General features: G+C 39.2%; 1 protein-coding gene across 1 annotated transcript; it reads right to left on the bottom strand.

The window, feature by feature from the left end:
* Positions 1 to 315: 315 nt before the first annotated feature.
* Positions 316 to 9810, bottom strand: ciartb (circadian associated repressor of transcription b). Its single transcript, XM_084396659.1, has 6 exons — positions 9560 to 9810; positions 6362 to 6845; positions 5782 to 5857; positions 4572 to 4650; positions 2911 to 3046; positions 316 to 2028 (listed from the first exon to the last, which is right to left on the bottom strand). Exons 2-6 carry the CDS (start codon positions 6803 to 6805, stop codon positions 1615 to 1617), a joined length of 1149 nt encoding a protein of 382 aa, XP_084252785.1. The 5' UTR covers positions 6806 to 6845; positions 9560 to 9810; the 3' UTR covers positions 316 to 1614.
* Positions 9811 to 20192: the final 10382 nt, after the last annotated feature.

The raw sequence follows: 20192 nt of genomic DNA, 5'->3' as shown, positions 1-20192 counted from the left end.
TATAGACTCAGAGAGCGATAGATAGATAGATAGACTTGTTAAAATATAGACTCGTTAAAATATATATAGTTAGACTCGTTAAAATATATATATATATATAGTTAGACTCGTTAAAATATATATACACACACACACTTTTTTTTCTTTTTTAACAATTAATCTTTAAATTATGTCTTACAAATATTTTATAAACATACTTTCTGCATTTATTTTAGCCACTCTGCTGTCTAGTTAGGCACTGTCCATTGAAAAACCTTTAACAGTCAACAATTTATATGTGATCAGTTGAAACAAAATGCTTTAAGACAAATGGAATACAGCAAACAAATATAACCACATTTATTTCTGAAAGTATAAAATATTACACTATAAAGGCCACTTTGCAAGGGTAAATTAACAACTTTTCCAAATATGTACACAGTTAATACCTTTCCCTCTTAGATATTGTCCAGCTCTGTGGCAAACTGAAATGTCATTTTTCTCACATGACCACAGGAAGTAGTTGGCAAGAGTTTCAAATAATTTACTTGATAGCAGAAAATGAATGGCAGGAGTTTTGAAGGTTCCTGATTTTCTTTTTGTACATCCTTCAGAGGCGTCAGGTATTCTGGATGGTTCACGCTCTCCCTTCAAAACCAGTGAAGAGGCACAGTTTGACATCGAATTGACAGGCACTATATGCCCTTGAACTGGGAGGCTTTAAAACAAAAACAAAAAAGCGAAAATTTGCAGTTCACATTCTTTACAATGGCACCAGTCAAGCCTCCGGAGCTTTCTCTTGTTAAGTGTTAGTTCGGCGTGACAGGCAAGTGTCGCTCGCTGTATTTATGCGCTTTATGAAGTTTCCTCGCTCGGAGTCTACTTGCGTGTACGTACGTTCTTACTGTATCCATACACTACCAGAGATGCGGTGTCAGAATGAGGTAGAACCGTTGTACCAAAAACATAGCTAGAACTTTAAACCTATGAAGTAACAGTCACATCAAATCAACTCTATCGAGTGGATTTAAAGAGCAAACTAAAGCAATAAATTCACATTCAACCACACCTACAATAGAGATCACTAACACGCTGGAATATCTGAAGTGTTCCCAGAATAAATTCCTCCCTCTTTTCCCTCTTCCCTTTCTGGAAAAAAGGCTGCTTTGTTTTGTCTAGAGATTCGCTTTTTCACAGATACCAATATGCCGCCTCATCGGATGTTGTCGCCACAGGAGAATTTACCTCTTTCTTTGTTTCAAGAGGAAACCAACTCAAAAGGTAAAGTATGAAGTTGAACCAAGATCACAAAACCTTAATACTCCCCCCCCACCCCTCCCCACACACACACACACACACACACACTGCTACAACGCAATCTGCAGTCCAACAGAAAGGGAATAGACGCAGACGTACACATCAGACACGCACAAAATCACACTCCGACACTTTTCAGATTGTAACTGAACGCGTCACTGTTTTGCTGGGCTACGCTGAACTCCCTCTGCTGCATTCTGTGCCTCTTCCCAAGGCTAGAATGGAGGCAGGGATTGTGCTGGAGTCGGGTGACTCCAGACCAGCTGGGGGCAGTCATGCTCAAGCTAGGCTCTGATCTCCCAGAGCCCTTTCACAGGACTAGGACCATCCACCAGCTGCCATGCCACCCAAGCCGACTGGGCCTTTCTGGGAGATGATACTCTCTGTGGATTTAAGAAGTCTCTCAAGGCATGGCGCGTTAATCTTGGCCGGAGGCGGTCGACTGGGAGCAGACTCTGTCTTACATAGACGGTCCGTGCTGGAGGACACAGAGTTGTCCTGTGTCGCGTCACTGTCCCTGTGAGCCGTTAGAACGTTCCGAACCGTCCCCTGAGCTTGTTCAGCCGTCGGGGAGCAGATGGGTGATGTGTGGAGCCATTTTAGGTTGGTTGCAGAGTAGGGCCCTGGGGGTGTGAGGTCGCTGACTCTCATTGCCTTGTTACCCATTGAAAGGGCACTTGTGGTGGCAGGGTTTGCAATGCCATTGAGCAGGGGAGATGTAGCTGGAGACAACTGTAAAGTATTGAAAGAGGGAAAATTACTTAAGATTTAAATGGAAACAGAGGCAAACCTTTCCTGGGGATCTCTTTGCAATTGGTTTGCTATGATTTAAGAAAATACTTTTAAATTACTAAATTTAAGTAAAATAAATTTAAATCTAGTGAAAAATCAAATGCAAAAATATGCTCTAAAAATGTTGGTTTCATATGGTTTTAAAAAGCTTTTATCCCAAGTTTACATTTAAAAATGTCATGTGTAACCATCAAGAACTAATAATACATTTCCTTATAAACTAAATTAATGTAACCTCACCGTATACATCTTAAATATTTTTTTGTTTTCGAATTGAAATATACTTTAAGGTGAAACGTTTTTTTGTTGTTGTTTTTTTTAGAAATAGCCATTCATAAATATCATGGTTTTCTGGGAGTTGCACCACATGGCATTTTACAATTATTCATGAATGAATAATTAAGGAACGCATTTACAAATCATTGTTTGTATAAACTGCATTTCTACATGTATTTTTGCATTAACAGATCCAGGAGAAAGAAAAGAAAAACCACCATCAGGTCATTAACCCAGAAACTATTACAATAAAAACTTGTGTAGGGGTATAAAATCAGCATGAGAATATTCTTTTACCTTGCTGACTTTTATCTGCCCTCTGAAAGCTTTCCAAAATTACCTGTTCTTTTCCGTCATTGTTCTTAGTGAACATGAGATGTGCATTTTATACCTCTGTACTGTAAAAATAGATTTTAATCCCTTCTTGTCTGTCATGTTCCTCTCTGGCCCAGTGATTACAGTATAATAGCCATTTCAGTCTCTCCTTTTCAATCAGCCTGGTGTCTTAACTTTCACATGTTCATGACAGCTCTCAGAGAGTCTTACCTTGGTTTTCTTAGATGGGGTCGTCTCCTCCATCAGCGCCGCAGTATTGGCTTGGTCGCTTCGTTGAGGTTTTATGTGAGGGAACCAGTTCTTCAACATTTCCTCCATTTTCAGAATGATGTTAACATATCTCTCTCTGCATGGCACAGGAAGGACAATATTTGAGTCTGGTTACCCACAGAAGCACTAAAAAAAAACAGTATGAGACTTAATGTGACTGACGTGACTAAAGTCTACTGTTCTGTAACCTTGTTTTGGTGTCAGGCGAGTTGAAAGAACACTTAACCGCAAGTACACTGCATCATGCGTACATGTACACACAGACACAAACGTGTTTCTCAAAATGAGAACACATCCTGTGTTGATTCACATGTTTGTACACACACGTGGCATGGAGTGCAACCGTTTCCCTCGCCTCTAAATATAGACTTAAGCCTGCAGCGGGGCACTGACGTCCACGTCACGGGGAAAAGAAATAGTAGCGCTAAGGAGCAGTGATGCAGACACACGCACATGGTGCCCATTGACTCGCACCAGTCCCCGACAGATGGTTAATGGGGATTAGTGCAAGTCACATGACAAATTATCTGCTATGGCCCCATTCTCAGCATTTCAAATTTTAATGGCTACTGTCGTAAAACTAACTTTAATATTCCCTATTCTGATGCACCTTTGCGTTGGGGGACTTGCCAGCTGGCATGACGGAATGGGTGAATGATAGCAGGGGTCGGGTGGTGGGGATGCAGCCACGCCCCCACTTGTGTCAGCTTGGTTATGGCTTGGCTCAGTGCCTCGTTCAGATGGCCTGAATTAGTACCCCACCCAAAACCCCATCATCTATGTTTTAGTGGCTGAATACCCACTTCAGGCGTATTTTTTGCCAGGTGTGTTATCATGCCGCACAGTTTGCAACACTGCTGGACGCGGCCCAAAGTACACCACCGATCTAGATGTTCTAGACTCTGCTCTCACACGTGAATATTGGACTTTGTGAAGCAGCACAATGCAATACAATGAGAGCAGATCTGGGCTGCGTGCCAGGTGCTGTTAAGAGGAAAAGTAAATGACGCACCTAAGCCCAGCCTGACCCATTATGAGGTCATTCAATGCAAAAGAAGCACTGACTCCCCCCCCCAAAGACGACATCACAGACTTTACACCGTCTAGCCAGAGGAGGGCTAATCAATCGGATGACAGGCTACTCCCTCAAGGAGCTGGGACATTTTTAACGACCCGTGTTTGAGTTCTATTCTTGTCGAGCCATTTTTAGATTTGTGGTGGCAGGTCCGCACTGGCCTAGCGGCCCCCCCTCCCCTCCTGCTGCTCTGGACCAAGCATCATGCTGCGAAGCCATGTGTTTTCACATCTCCTTGTCTCGTTCACTTATACCCTCAGAGCAAAGACATTCGCAAGACTTCCAGACAGAGCAGAGGGCGTAGAAGTCATCTGCAAATGACGTGGGATAATTTAATCTTAACTTACTGCTAATGTGCGTTAACACACAAACACCGAAACAACGTTGCAAGTAGTGGATTGAGGTAGATTAAGTAAATGGACACAACATCTCTCAGATCGATCTGCGAAGGAGTGCTGTGCGGACTAAAGCCCTCCCACCCTCAATTGGCCCGTGAGTGAAGTAAAAGAAACAGTAGGGAACTCACCCCATGCAGGGATTCTGCAGGACCCCCATTATCCTCTGGATGCGGTCCATGGCCACACTCTCTTGGAAACTGCTGAGGCCTGTGAAAGGAGAAGATACAGTTTAAACCTTTTCTTTTATGAGCAGTGCCAGCTTATTGTCTCTGACAGGCTGTGCTACGTCTGCGAGGCAGATGGGTTCTTGTGAAACACGTGGGACGACAGACTTGCTGTCTCTGTGGCCAGGAAGTCCAGTGTCACCCAGAGCCCTTGCATTGACAGCAGTCCCAGACTCATGAGCAGGTCCGCCTGGTGCGCAACCTGTTTTATAGTACATGTGGGGCTCTAGCCAATAAAACTTTTCTTTAAGTACCCAGTAATGCTAATACCTAATCTGTTGGTGTTTTACAGTAAGGTCAAGCTTTCTGTGCTCCAACCAGCCGTGACGTAACATGATTCCAGTAACAAGTCATTTTCCTGTCCGCACTGAAAGCGAAAATGCTTTGCGATGTAGCAGTTAGTCAACCAGAATATTGCGTGGGCGGTTCTCTGTTTGCATGCGTAAACCGAAGAACAGTAATGCCACACGTAACCTTCCACAGCTAGTATATGCTTTTCCAATGTTTGATGTTTAATATACATGAGGAATGTGATTTTAATCCAGTGTGATCGGGACTACATAAATGGGAACCAAGTGACCTAAACAGCTTTTAAAAATCACGCTTTGTCGCCTTGTTAGGACACAGTGTGATGGTGCAGATTTTACGGTCATTACTTGTATCAACAGTTACAATAGCGACATTAAAAAACTGAGCCAAATGTTTACAATATTTCATCCCACTACGCAAGGACACAATGGAAACAGCGAACCCAAACCCTTGAGCTTATCTCTATAGTGTCTTCGGTATTTCATTTGAGGTCCTGGGGTATTTTTGGAGCCGTGTGGTTTGCACTGGTTTAGACATGCGTCTTTCAACCATACACGTTTTATTATGACTAAGCGAGTCACCATGTGCCACCAGGAAATTACTGTGGTTGATTTGGGTGCCTCATTTTGTGTAGTTTCATGACACATCTCTGTCCCAAATCTCATGGTCCGAGAAGCGCGTCATCACCTGCTGCCTCTAGTTTGGCAGTTCTCCTTGTATACTGATTTTTTTTTAGGCAAGTTCTTGAATCAAGGCTGATGCTTTAGACTATAAGACTAATAAGAAAGAATAAAGCATTACTTACGTTCTCTGTATCTGCCTGAGCGGAGGCCATTAAGGATTGAGGACAGTGGGTGAATGTAACACTGCAGCTCCAAGCACTGCAAAACAAAGAGCATCATTCAGTATTTCATTCGTCTGTCGGATATTATTAATTGTTTAGCATTTCTCTAATAATTTCTAGAGTTTAGCTGTTTAATTTCAGGGTGTTGACAGTACACTTTGCCAATTACCATAAACAAACAACATCAAGTTAGGACATTCCTTTGTACGGCTCATAATTTCCTAACAACAATGACACTGATGCAAAAAGTGACTCATCTACTCTCACACATTTATGTAAATGTAATGGAACGAGTTATCACGGCATTTGTACAAGGTAGACGAAAACACTGCGTTTTTTCATTCAGTGGCCTTGTGTGACTCATTCACTTTTCACCTAGAAAGAACATAAGGAGGAGGGGTCTTCCTGGAAGTGGTTTTGCTTCAAATTTTTTTTTGATTTATTCTGCTCGGGTGGAGATAGATCATGTAGGAGATAGTCTTTCAGAACACCATGTCCCTTCCCTGGCATGCCGGCAAGTCAAAAAAGTGGTATGTCTCACCTTGCATGCGTACAGCCTGTCTTTCTCCATTTGTTCAGGTGTGAGCTGCCTCTCCCTTTGCTCCAGCACCATGGAGCTCCGTGTTCTCTTCAGCACCTGCCTCTTTTTGCCTATAGGGCTCTCCGGGCACCGGCTGTAATTGGTCCGATCCCCTTGTCCCAGGAGAGAATGGCTGCCATCCTCGCTGTAGTCAGAGCTATTGCAGCTAGAAGGAGAACTTCCCCGAGAACTCATGTTCTCTTTGTCCATTACCTCCCCTTTATCTCCATTCCTCTTTGAGAGCGACTGGCAAGTTTGGACCCCCTGGACGACCCCCGAGGTGGGGGATTTTGGCAAGGTGGTTTGTCCCTGCACTTTGGTACAGTCTGATTCTAACTCGCTATCGTTGTCCTCATCGTCACTGGCCAGCCAGTCAATGGAATAGTCCGAATCTGAAGCTGACATCTTAGGAAGCAGGGTCTAACCAGCATGGACCATCACTGACCTGCAGGGGAAACAGAGAGTACTTTAATCTCCAAATTTAATACACGTTAATAATGAACATTATTACACAATACAACATGAGTTGGCATTAAATTGTGTAATAGAAAAGGAATGTTTTCTCTTTCATTGTATTGCTTTGGTAGCAATATAAAATTCCACCTTCATTTGCCGACCTATTTGCAAGATTAATAGCCTAGCAGATACCAGTGGTCCAAAACGAGAGCTTAAGCATGCATCTTCAATAAAATCCTGTGGGATACTGAATTCATGCCAGCTCAGACCAGCGTGTTTTCCAGACACACCACCTGAGTCTCACACACAGACTAAAGATAAACAGCGGCCATAAAAATAAAAAAAGACTTACTGCTGTTTCACGAACAATGCCGAGAACTAATGAAACTGACCTTTATGGTTAATTCTTATGTTTTCAATGACAACACGGATTCTTCTGTACATGAACCGCACCAAAACAAACCCTAAAATAATAATATACTATTACACATTTTTATACAAAAAATAAATTAGCCTTATTCATGCATAATATTGTAGCAACAGGAGGAGACAGACTTTATTTATTCAAATCTAAGACGTTTGAAATAAGATTTTATGCTGCGGTCTTTTTAGAACAATTTTGCACCCTGTGAAGCACATGCATTTGTTTGTTCTGATTGCACCTAATTGAAAAACACTTGAAAATGAAGCAATACAGAACTAACAGTCCGTGTCGAAGCAGGTGATACAAAAACAGCACATATTTAAAGCCCTGTTTGTTTATTCAATGAGACCAGAACATCGCAGCCATGGTGACCACCATTTGACAGAACAAAGGCCCTAGAAATAAACCGTTCTTTCAAGCAGAATTTCATTAATAAATTGCTCAAAATCATACATCACTTGCACGTTCGATTTAGGCGCAAGCTGGTAGTGTATGCTGCTTACATTAAGAAGTTAATTAGTTTGTGGGCATGCTTTTAAAAGAGGGTGATTTGAAAATAGTCTAGGAACACACAGCTGGGACCAGATCTGCGGCCTTGCGCATTACCAGTAATTTTTCTGCTTGTATTATCAATTCCATCACTCCTTGGTACCTCATAATAGACATGCCTTAAGGAATACGCATAAAAAGAGTGTTGACAACGTTGATTAATGAGCCAAGCCATGAATATTTGCTAAAAGCGTATGTTTAACAGAAGCTACTGCTGACCGACCACTCATCTTTTTATAGACGGGCCAAGGGCTTCTTATGAATTAACAGGACATGTATGGTGCAAAAATATGTTATGCTTAAATGAATAAAATCCCCAGGAAACTGCACACACACTGCATTACACCGTCCTTAATTAATACCAAAAAATAGTTGTTGTTTTTAACACAAAATCATTGTGGATACATTAGGTTGAACTAATGAAGTAGGCTAATTTTATGGAATTTTTTTACAGTATAACATTATAACATTCACTTTCGGTTATTACAAAAGTATCGTTTTTTTCCAAAAAAACATTTTAAAATGCACTCTAAATGTAACTTTTACATAAATGAAAATACCTTATTATACAATAGAAGTACTTAAACTTTATCAAGCAAGTTCTCGACTCGTAGTCATTGTGCACGCACGAGGATTTTCAGATTGCCTAAGCACATTCACATCTCTTGGGCATTTAATCCGTCCATCAGCTGGTCGGTATCATTGCAAACAAATGGACTGCTGAGCCAGAGTTTCTGCCCTGCCAATAAAGCCACATTATGTAATAGCTCTACCTCAAGCACGCGACTAATTGGCTTTATAACAATTACAAAGCTCAGCCTTCCAAATGGATGTAACTGCTGATCAGATTTTTCCTGTCAGTACTAGTTTCACCAAAAGTTGAACCAAACAAAACGCCGCGTTTAGCACGACTGCCGTTAGCGAACAAACTCCTCTTTCAAATCGAAAAACTGCCTACATCGGATACTTTACAAGTTTTGTCGACAGCTGGGGACGGGGATGAAAAGGCCCTTTATTAGTGTGTGGTAACAGCTAATTTGACAAAACAAAGACAATCATTGAAAGGTTTATTTTCACTGTGTTTACGTTTGGTTACCAGTGTAAAGACAAAGCGGGCACGTGACAATTATTTAATAGCGGCATTTAGCGCAACGGCAAATGTAGGAAGTCATGTAACCGAGACGTATTTCTTATACGCCTTCACGTAATATAGGTTGCTATGGGCAACACGTATATTAATATTAAAAAGACTATTAAATAAAACAAAACCCGTACAGAATAAATGTACCTGTCTGATATTTGAGGGTGGGGCCCTGGTGATGACTAACACCTTAATACACCCTTCCAAGACAAGACCACCGCAATTTTTGGCCTTTTCAAACATATTACAAAATGTTATAGGCTAACTTACCTAAATGCCTATGGGTTTAACAATTATATTAAAACGAATACTCTCGCAACAAAAAAACGGATATGAACAAAGCCACGAACTATTACAAAAGACACGATTGACCAACTCATGCTATCATATAAGCTACATTTAATACAATGAATGCATCAGTATTTAAATATACATTAAGAACGCATGTGTATCATTTAATAGGCGGATGCCTCTGTTCACGCAGCGGCATCTTCGAACATCTCTCACATGCACACACATAAAGCCCTATAAGTTGCCTCACTGTTATTCCTATAAGTGCAATCGCTTTTATTTAAAACGCGAATCCTACCTCAAGCCGGATGGGACGAATGGCCGCACTGTCCTTTGTTTCAGCGGTATATCCAAAGACAACTGGAGCGCCCGATCGAGCCTCTATTGAGAAGCGTACGTGGTTTCAGTGATGTAGACCTGCAGTTGTGTGGCCCCGTGTTACTTCTCCCAAGGCAACGTGTCTGAGAGGGCGGGCACTAAAACGCCGAGCGATCCGATTTGTGCTTCCAGACCCGAATCTGACAAATAGAGATTGCGTTGGAAGCCAGCTCCGACTGATAGGGGAGATGAGCTTACATATTAAAATAATATGCAAATTAACAAAACACGTGGACACGCGGATCGGTTTCATTCCAACAGCAGGACAGAATGTCAACTGCTAGCGTTTTTTTTTTTTTTTTTTTTTTTTGGGTTGTTGCTCACAGTTACTAACTTTTTTTATACCTCATTAGCTCGGATGCGATGACGCCAGATATGCACCTCCCTCTCATATGTTTGGGTTGAGTTGCTTTTAAAGTCACCATGAAATCAAATTGGACAATTCTTTTGAGTGAATATTGCAGTATATTTGATTTATGTACATCATTATTTCTGTAATTCTGTGCCCCCCTAAACTTCAATCAAAATAACTTCCTCTCCTTGTTGCAGTGACATCTCTTCTTTTCTCTGATGACATATTTACTGGCGCGAGGGCGGGGCAACCTGTCACTCACATGAGATCAACCAATAGCAAACCACAACAATCCCTAATCAATTCCTGATGGACAAAATGAGGTCCCATCTTTAAAAAAAAAACTTCTTTCACTCAGATGTAGGCTATGTCACAGTAGAGAAGAAAAGACTATCGCAACTTCCAACTTTAAAACGTATCATGTTTGTTCATAGAGCAAGGATGTTAATTATGGGGGAGTTTGGGAGGGTCTGACACTCCAAATAAAGTAAAAGTTTGTAAAAGTACATATATTTTCACTTTTACTTGTTACAACAGGGGTTTCAAAGGTTTCATAAGACATATTATAAGTTAAAGTGTACATTTTTCACCTGTCTACAAATAGATGCTATCAGAAATTATGTTCACCAGATTTGATAACCACAAGAGGTGTTTATCATTATGTCATTATGTATCACTTTATTGTGTGTATTATGTATATGTGTGTGTGCGTGTGTTTGTAGATGTTATATAAGTTATACTTATTTTGTTTATAATTTATTTACCAAAAAAATCAAGTAATATATCATGACATAACATTAATGAGTATTTGGGGATAAAGGTGAACAATAACTTTCACAAAAAAACATTGGTCCTTAAGTCTCCTTTTTATAGACATTGATAAATTTACTATTTGGATTTTTCAGGGTTTTTTTTCATGATATTGACCTATGGACTAGGAATTTACAACTTCTAGTACACTTTTAGGTATATTGATCATTTTGCAACTGTAAACAAACCAATGTGGAAACATTTGCATGCACCACGAGCCAGCAACACATGTGTCTAAGGAGCGATTCAATGTGCGCATTGCTACTGTTGCTCTCTGTTTCACTGGATGCAGGAGACCCGTAGCGGCGCTTATCCTCACCTGCCCCCGACTGACTGCAGTGTGCACAGCTGCTCGTATGTGGACCAAGTGGAATGAATGAATGAGGCTGAACGTGATAGGCCACGTTCTGTTTCGTGTCGGGTTGCACACGTGCTGCCTTTACGCTCGCACTGTTTTTACACAGCAGCCCGTGGAGTTTCCATGGTGAAGGGGGGCAGGGTGGAAAAACATTCCAAAGCAGTTCACTTGCTGTGTTAAGAATGTTGCGCTTTCTCTAAAAGCCTCACAGCAGGTGAGGTTGTGTAGATATATTCCGTCATACGTTATTCAGCGCACTTTTTTAACAGCCCAAACGGGAGGAAAAGGGCATGCCAGGTGGTCTGTGTCCACTGGTATGTTCATGCTGTGGTGGTTGTTCAAGTTGGTGGCTGTGAAGGTGAGAGAGCAAATGAGGACTCGCAGTCTCTCTCTGGGGGGTGGGATCTCTGGTTGGAGTCCAGACAAAGATTCAACGGCTGGAGCCGATGAGTCATAGTCCTCCTCCCCGGAAAACGTGAGCACATGTGAGAGAAAAAACCCACCCATCTCTTGTCTCTCCTTTCGGCTTTGCACAATTGAAAGTCATAATTGATGTGAACTGAATGTTTCTTCCAAATCTCTCCCTCTCAGTTCCTGTCGGTATTTGACAACCAGGAGAACATTAACAAAACATTGTGGGTTCTGAACTTAGCCAAAGACGCCACCCAGATGGATTAGTGACACAAACCGGTCTGGTTTTAAATGCAGACTTTCTTCTGGGAACGGGTCCTATTGAGGCCAGTAATAGCATGTTCGGGCCAATTTATAAGGTCCTGCTGTGACTGTTTCTCGATATAAAGGCCAGTTAACAACAAGGACTATAATTATAACGATAACTATAATTGTTCTAATTCTATGAGAATCGAGAAGTCCACACCACAACTGTAACGATAATGGCACAGAAAAATGATAAGGTTGGAATCACTTGCAGTCCGTAACTTTTGCCGCTCTAGCAGTTAATAAACAGAACTTCGTGCGTCTTGCGGAAGAACATTGTAGCCGGAGCTACTTCTCTCTGTTTATATCTATAATGAGTCACACTGGGCACTGGGTACTGGGCCACTCTGCAGTGGTACGGCCCATACCAGTCTAAAATAGTCCAAATATAAACACTTGTGCACTGTAGTGATTCAGGATAAGACAAAAACACGCTTTGAAAAAATGGATTCATGATGTACTCGCCTATTATATAATTTTTGTAAATTCTGAACAAAAAAAAGTTACGGACTGCAGCTTTAAGGTCACATTTAACGTTGCTTGGCGAAATTTTGCAGATGAAATTCAGTCATTTCAATAGGAATCTGTGTGCTCTGGAGTTTTGCGTGTGCGAGGGCCAAAAAAGTTGGTCTCTCAAATTTGCAGAAAGTTGCTTGGTTTAAAAGTGTGAGCTGGGCTTAATACATCGCTGTATATAATGGACCTTTTTTGTCCTCGAAATATCAGTTATGTGACTGTAAAAAGATTCTTTGTAAGGTCTTAAGTGTGGCTCAGCTGTGTTGATTCTATTTGAGGTTACAACGAGAGGCAATGAATGATAACTATATTTCTCAACATCATCTCTTTTAGATGCGAAGAAGATGTGTTGCAAACACTAGACGGGCTGCTAAAAACAGCAGCGGTGACCCTCCCTTTTAGGCGGGAGTCAGCAAATATAGCAATATGCTATTGGCCGACAATCTTATTCTTCCTTTTGTTGGGACACAGTGCAGTCGCACTCGAACATTCTTAACCTGTTGACGGTGTCCAAAGCACCCCGCGAAACATCGCTTGAAAGGATGGAAAGAAAACAACTGGAAGCTATTTGCAAAGGGGGTTTTGTCAGAGGGCTCAGCTTGGCCACTTTACAATGTGCAATACGATGAGAACATTTAGTCCTACGCTGAACCTAATCATCACAGGCTAAGCAAATGACACAGCAGTTAAGTTTACAACTTGTGGGAATAAAAGTCCAAAAAAGGAACACCTGAAACATAAGCTATGATTCCTATTCTATCAGTCATTGCTCTACCACAATTAGGCAATTAGCGATGATAGGTTTCTCTGAAATATTTATTGAAGACATGTTATAGTTTCCAATCCACCTTATCAAAATATACATAGTCTGTTCACATCGAAAGAAACAAACTTGTGGTGTATACGAGATTACAGTGTAAGTGGGAGATAATTATTGGTTTATTGCATTTAATCATAGACCATGAAGATTTACAGTCACCTCAAGATAATGAAAGCTTCTATGAGAAACATATTACAGATGTTACATATTTAAGTAATTACAGAAAAATGAATCGGCCAAAACTTGTGAATAAATAAGAAATTATATTGGGCTTAAAGACAATTAAGCATTTTTATTATTAAAAGTCCATTATTATTGTGAGAAAGAAACAGTAATATAAGCTATCCATATGTGTTTGGCTCATTTTACTACATAAAAACTACTGCATTTAAGTAATGAAAATACGGTGAGGAAAAGTCAATACTCAGATGAGTTGTGGTAATGAGCGAAAATGTGCTCAATTATAATGAAAATAATATGAATGATTATCTTCAGTTTCTTCATGCAATATAAATATATTATTATTATTATTTCTTATTTTATTTCCTATATTTATTTTATTTTATGAAATAAAACCTTTTATGTTTTTATGCAATTCACCTTAGTATCACATTCCATATTCGTAATCGTGAACAGCTACATCCTTGACTTCCTGAATCATAATCATTTCAAAATGCTGTTATGGAGTGTCTGCTTTCACACTCGGCAATTACAAGGTCCATTGAACACTTGAGCATGTCGGTCTCTCCGCCACACATATTCATACAAGGCATTGATGCTCAGCCCCTCGTCCGTGTGGCTGGCCTACGATGAGTCACAGGTGAAAATTGGCTTGGTGATTTAGAAGCACTGTCTGACGGACCCTGATGATTCACTAGGATGGAGGATTGCGGGGAGATGCTGGATTTCATATTGACTTTCTTTATCTCATTCATAAAAAAGAGAGAGAAAATCATCCTCCGTCCTGAATTTCACCACCACAGGTGGCTAAATGAATCCCTGCTCTCACTCTGGAGAAAAGTGTGACGGTGGATAAATGAATCTCACATCAAAAACAGGTTGTTGTTTTTTTGGTAGGGGGTTTCGGGGGGGGGGGGGGGGGGTCACTTGGACATCTTGTTCTTGACATCTTATTCACTATATTTAGCTATGTGGTTTTGTAGATGCATTGCACATCGTCCATGGTTGGTGACCTCTCACTTCATTTGCTTCAGGGAGGTTGGAAAATAGCGCCTACCATGAGGGAACACTAACATGTGAACATGTGAACTTTAAATATAATGAATGTGGAATTGTTTTCAACTGTGCATTTGAAGTAACATGTCCCTTTATTGCAGACAAAATTATGTTTAAACTGCATTGCCACAGAATGGAGGATTACCCTTACAAAAAGAAGTTTGTTCAAATGTGCTATTAGTATACTTTTTTTAAAGCTAAAAAAAATAAGTATACTTTGTCTACTTTTTGTACTTAAAAGGTATCTAAATAGTATTCTAAATAGTTGTGTTTACTCTTTTGATTGAGTAGCTTCTTTTTTTCGCATAGTTTTAAAAAATCCAAAAAAGGGTGGCAGGGAAAGAGTTAAAGTTCAGTTAAAGGTATATTTCAAGTATTAAAAAAATACCTGAATAGGAACATAGGTTGTTAAGTATGTAGTATGTTAAGTAACAAGTATGTTGTTAAGGTCACTTAAGTACTCTTTATAAACTAAAACATGTATTTAACTAGTAAACTATAAGTATACCTATAAGTTCACTTATTGCAGTACAAATGAAAAACAGCTGTAAAGTAGTTTACTATTGTTACTGTATACTTAAAAGTGTACTTTTCTTCACTGAAAAGTGGGCCAATTTAGTCCCAAGTAGTTTGAAATAATACACAAGTATAATAGTAGTACATTGATATTAGTATACTTACTACATAAAGTATACTTAAAAATATACTTAAGTTAAACTTTTTTGTAAGGGTATATTAAGTTTTGGCGCGTGCTTCTCTGTGTGTGTAAACGTGAGTGATGGCAGATGAGTACACGGCCTGTGGCCCACATGCAATCATATAACCCATTCAGCCCACTCCTTCATAGAAATAACGTGTGAGTAAGTTAAATCGTGCTGAAGGGGTGAAAGAACATGACACTCCGAACAGAGTTTTGCGGTGAGCAACAGGCCGTTTCTAAATCTAACAGGATTATTCCAGACAGAGACATTGTTCGGGGTGGAAATCCATGTGCTGTGTTTATTGATTATGTAACTAAGTCAGCTGTACAAAACAGGCTTTGAGATGTTCTGCCCTTCTGCTTTTACTCCTTCTATATGTTATATGATCTTCAACGTTGGGCACTTCTGTAGGGGTCTATGTTTTATTTATTTTTATATATATATATGAAGGTCACAATACATCTGGAAACTTTGAAATGCCTTGATCATTTGTTTTTGCTACTTTTCAAATGGCTTTTATATAGAGATGTTATTGTACCCATGTCCTAGACCGAGACAATCTTTACATAATAAACAAACTATTTCATTATTTATTAAAATATTTACAATTATTTCAACATTATGACTATCGTAGTACATCAATATTTTACACAAATATCATTATCATACGTCTGGCACGTTATAGTTGTGGTGTGGATTTTGTTATTATTTTACATATAGAATGATTTTTAATGTGTGCTGTGGAATTAACTTTAGCAAAACAAAAGCCTTTCCACCACAGAATGCTATTAAACGCATTACATTGCGGATATGATCGTGACTTTAAAAACTAAGAGACAGTTTTGCATTCACCAGCTCCTTTCACACAGCAATCGCGGTAAATTACCGTAAAATTACCAGAACTACTTTTCCGGTAAATACACAAATGCGCTCTTCTCACAAGCAGCGTTCCGTCTTTTTTACCGGTAAGATCCCATTCACATATCAATACCAAAATACCGGTAAATCATTGGAAATGACCTTTAAACAATGAGCCGGTTTCTTCATCCAACTGGATGAGAAGTGCTTTAGTTTTAGTTTAGTTTAAAAAATATATATTCTGAGTGACAGGGGTAAGGAGATTTTGCTCTTAATAACACAAGACACATAATAGTTCATATACTAGCCTACTGCAGTTCCTATAGAAATCATTAGTACATACAGAGCCGCAGTGCTGATAAATAATAAAGAAGGCAAGGGTCTCGAGCAAGGATCCACCGCACCCATAAACAACCCTTATTTATTCAACAGTTATTAATATTAAAGGCACTTGCATAACTAATAGATGTGACCATAGAATGACCAGGTGGTATAACGCTGGTGAACTGGTGATCAGGCTCATGTTTGTGTGCCACCCCAGATGGTGAGACTGCGTGTTTTCAGACAGGGCTGGCCAGATGTACCCGGGTGATTATGTGGTTTTTCACGTCAGCTCAGCTCCTTAAAGAGATCAGTCATGGTCGTCTCTGTTGAAGTCATGTCGAAATTGTGCATGACGTGCCTGTCACCCATTAGCCAAACGGACACTGGAGGCCCGCACTGTGACTTTAAAGGGCTGGACGTCCTGTTTTTTTTTGTCTTTACGCATGTGTGTGGGTGTGTGTGTGTGTGGGGGGGTGTGTGTGTGTGTGTGTGTGTGTGTGTGTGTATGTGTGTGTGTGTGTGTGAGTGTTTTCTCGTAAGGCTCCACACAGTCACATGTGCTCGGAGAGAGAGCTCTTGGCTCGATTTTCCACAGACAGTTCACATGCAGGCAGGGCACTGAAACTCTGGCAACGAATTACAGTTGAATCTTTAATGGCTTTGTGCGTGTGTGTGTGTGTGTGTGTGTGAATGTCTGAACAGCTGCCAGCACAGCCCTAGCGGCAGTAGGTTCTCTCTCTCTCTCTCTCTCTCTCTCTCTCTCTCTCTCTCTCTCTCTCTCTCTCTCTCTCTCTCTCTCTCTCTCTCTCTCTCTCTCTCTCTCTCTCTCTCTCTCTCTCTCTCTCTCCCCACAGGGCTGAATGCTACATGTGACTGGGGGTGTATTTTAACTGGATTATGTAAGCGCTCTGGCCGAGTCTATGCACAGTGCACGGATAAAGATGGCTGTACATGATTCAGAGGCGTGCTTGCTCTCTTACCGGTGTTCATTTCCAAACAGATTAAGTGAATCTCGCAAAGAGCTGTCCATTACGACAGACTTGGGCCCTTGTGTTTGTACACCTGTGCATGTGCAACGGTATATTTTTGGCACTGTATTTTGACACTTTTTCAGGTAATCAACCTAGATTATAAGTAAATTAATTACTTAGTTATTAAGTTGACTTACTTATGGTAAGATATTAAACAGGAATAGAGGGAAAAAATAATATAAAAAATGTCAGGTTTTTGTTATTTCTATACTGATAGATTTAAAATTTGTAAATGTAAATGTTTGGGTTAATATTTGATCAGGGGTCTAGAATAATGAAATCCTTCAGCTAAATAAATTGATAAAGCTGAGGCCTTACCCGATTGATAATATGGTAGATTGACCTCAAAGACAAAAAAAAAAAACATTTCATACATAAACATTCATTTCAATTTTTTTATGTATAATGTTCTACTAATAATTGCAATCTAAAAATGCTTACATATTAAACATGTATATGCATAATTATTTAAAGAGTATAAACAAGAGGGAAAATATATATTTTGTATTAATTCATATTTTAAATTTTGTATATTTTTAAATTTTATATTCACATTTTTACATTTTAATTTTAGTTTTGTTATGTACTGTTGTCCTTTAGAATGATTTGTGTGTGTGTGTTTTATTACTATTGAGCTTTAATTTATTATTATTTCAGGTTTAGTTTTAGTGATTTTATTTTTCCTTTAAACTTATTGGTTTCAGTTAGATGCCAAGACAACATTTCTTATATAAAATATTAATCACGCGTCAAATTTAGCTGACAAATTACCCCCAAATGATCATTTAAAGTCATTGTTGTTTTAAATGAGAAAAGCATCAAATAGACATTAGAAAAAGTAGCTTTAGAAAAAAAAAAAAATCTGATTTTTTTACACATAAACTTTTAGGCTTCAACGGCCATGAGAGTGAGTAAATGATGACAGAATTATTGTTTTTTATTATTACTATGGAAACATGAATTAAAAAAAATAATGAACTGACACTCAAGAATCTTAAACTGCCGGTAGTTGACGATAAATGTCTAAATGAGTAAGTCACTGAGTCATTCATTCATTCGATTCATTCAAATGGCTGATTCATTCAGGAATGAAGTAAATGGTTCTCTTTATGAATAACTTGTTTGCAGTCACGTGATTCTGATGATGTTAAAAATGTTAAATCAACAGCCCATGCAGGAAAAAATCAATATTACAAAAATATAACAACACAAACATTGTTTAAATTGTTACTGCCTTTAGTTATTATTTTGGAATAAATGTAAAAATGCTTCATTACATTTATACTTTGTATTTAGTATGTATTTTTTTATTTAATGTGTGTATGTAATTTAACCAGGAACAGTAAGTGTAACAGGGACATAAATTTACATTTGATATATATATATATAAATCTAAGAGAACTTTGCCTCATTTTAAAACACCACCGCACACCACTTATATATATGTCAGGTATTACAAAAATGATATATATATATAGTTATACAATTAATATATATAAATGTAAAATTTCATATATTAATGAAAATGTAGTTTCATTAATAGGTATTACAATTATCTTTTGATTTTTAAACATTTTACCCACATGATTAATGCAATGCAGGGCCAGTCCTGTGGTGAAATGGTGGTGAACTCTTGTGTGAAAACTGCAGACTCAAGTGAAATGAGCCCAGATCAATTAGACCTGTTTATGGTCGACTGAACCCTGATTCGCTCTCTCTCACCATGCAGAATGGATGACTTAATGCTATCAGTGCACAGCACCGAGCTGATCACCCACAATCCTTCTGCACCCTGTAATTCAATCACAATGACACCAGCCTGGACTGAAAGCTTCGTTCAAAGGTCTGGTTTACTGATATTAGGGGCTGTTCTAGAGACCAACATGAGGGACCAGTCAAGCATTAAGAACTGTAATGATACCAGCATAATTTACTCCACAAAAAGGACAGAATCTTTTTATTCCAGTTAATTTTTGACCTTTAATGACAGATTATGATTGGCAGGTGGAAATTATTCATTATGGTTTATAGAATGGAATATGTCAATGTCAAACATCCAGTGGTTCTGTATAACTCATATTGACAACAAGTCTCCTGGTTCCATCTAAGGATGAAAAAACGAATGTTTGTGTTCAGAATGGGATACTAAATAATAAACAGTTTACACTACTAGAAATACTACATTACATTACATTATTGCCACACCACATGTTGCATGACAATTCAGCCTCAAGTTAAAATGGCTTTCAGGTAAAAACATTATTTTGTATTTTATTTGCATAATGTCTTGGCAGTCAAAGAAGTATGTTCAAAATTGTGACTGAAATCTCACTGAATATATATATATATATATATACTGTATATCAGCAGAAATACAGTAAATTGTATGCTATTCTGAACATTATCTTCATTGTCAACACAGACTGCCAGTGCTGTATCAATATGCTCACACGATATCCATTCATGAAAACATGTTTCATATTATATAACAGTTACATTCCATCCATATCTTTCTCAGTTCCCATAGTTATTCTGTTCTCAAGCAGGTCATCTGATCTGAACACCACAGACCTGTTTATAATGCCATTATGAAACTAGATCTGCAAGCAGCAGATGAGGAAGTACACAGATCGACAATATCGCACTGGTTCTTCCTCTACTCAGATCAGAGCCAAGCTGCATGGGTTCATCTGACATGACCAGCAGGCAGACGTGACCGCGTATGGGTTGGCATAAGGTGGCACCCTGCGTTCCCACAACCCTGAGCTTCCAGACTCCACAGGACACAGAGTAATCATTAAAGGCTCATGCTCTTGATGCTTACTTGGGT

This window comes from Rutilus rutilus, assembly GCF_951802725.1.
Source record: "Rutilus rutilus genome assembly, chromosome: 23".
NCBI lineage: Eukaryota > Metazoa > Chordata > Actinopteri > Cypriniformes > Leuciscidae > Rutilus > Rutilus rutilus.
Note: the sequence above shows the minus strand (reverse complement) of the source record. Positions and strands in the feature narration are given on the sequence as shown.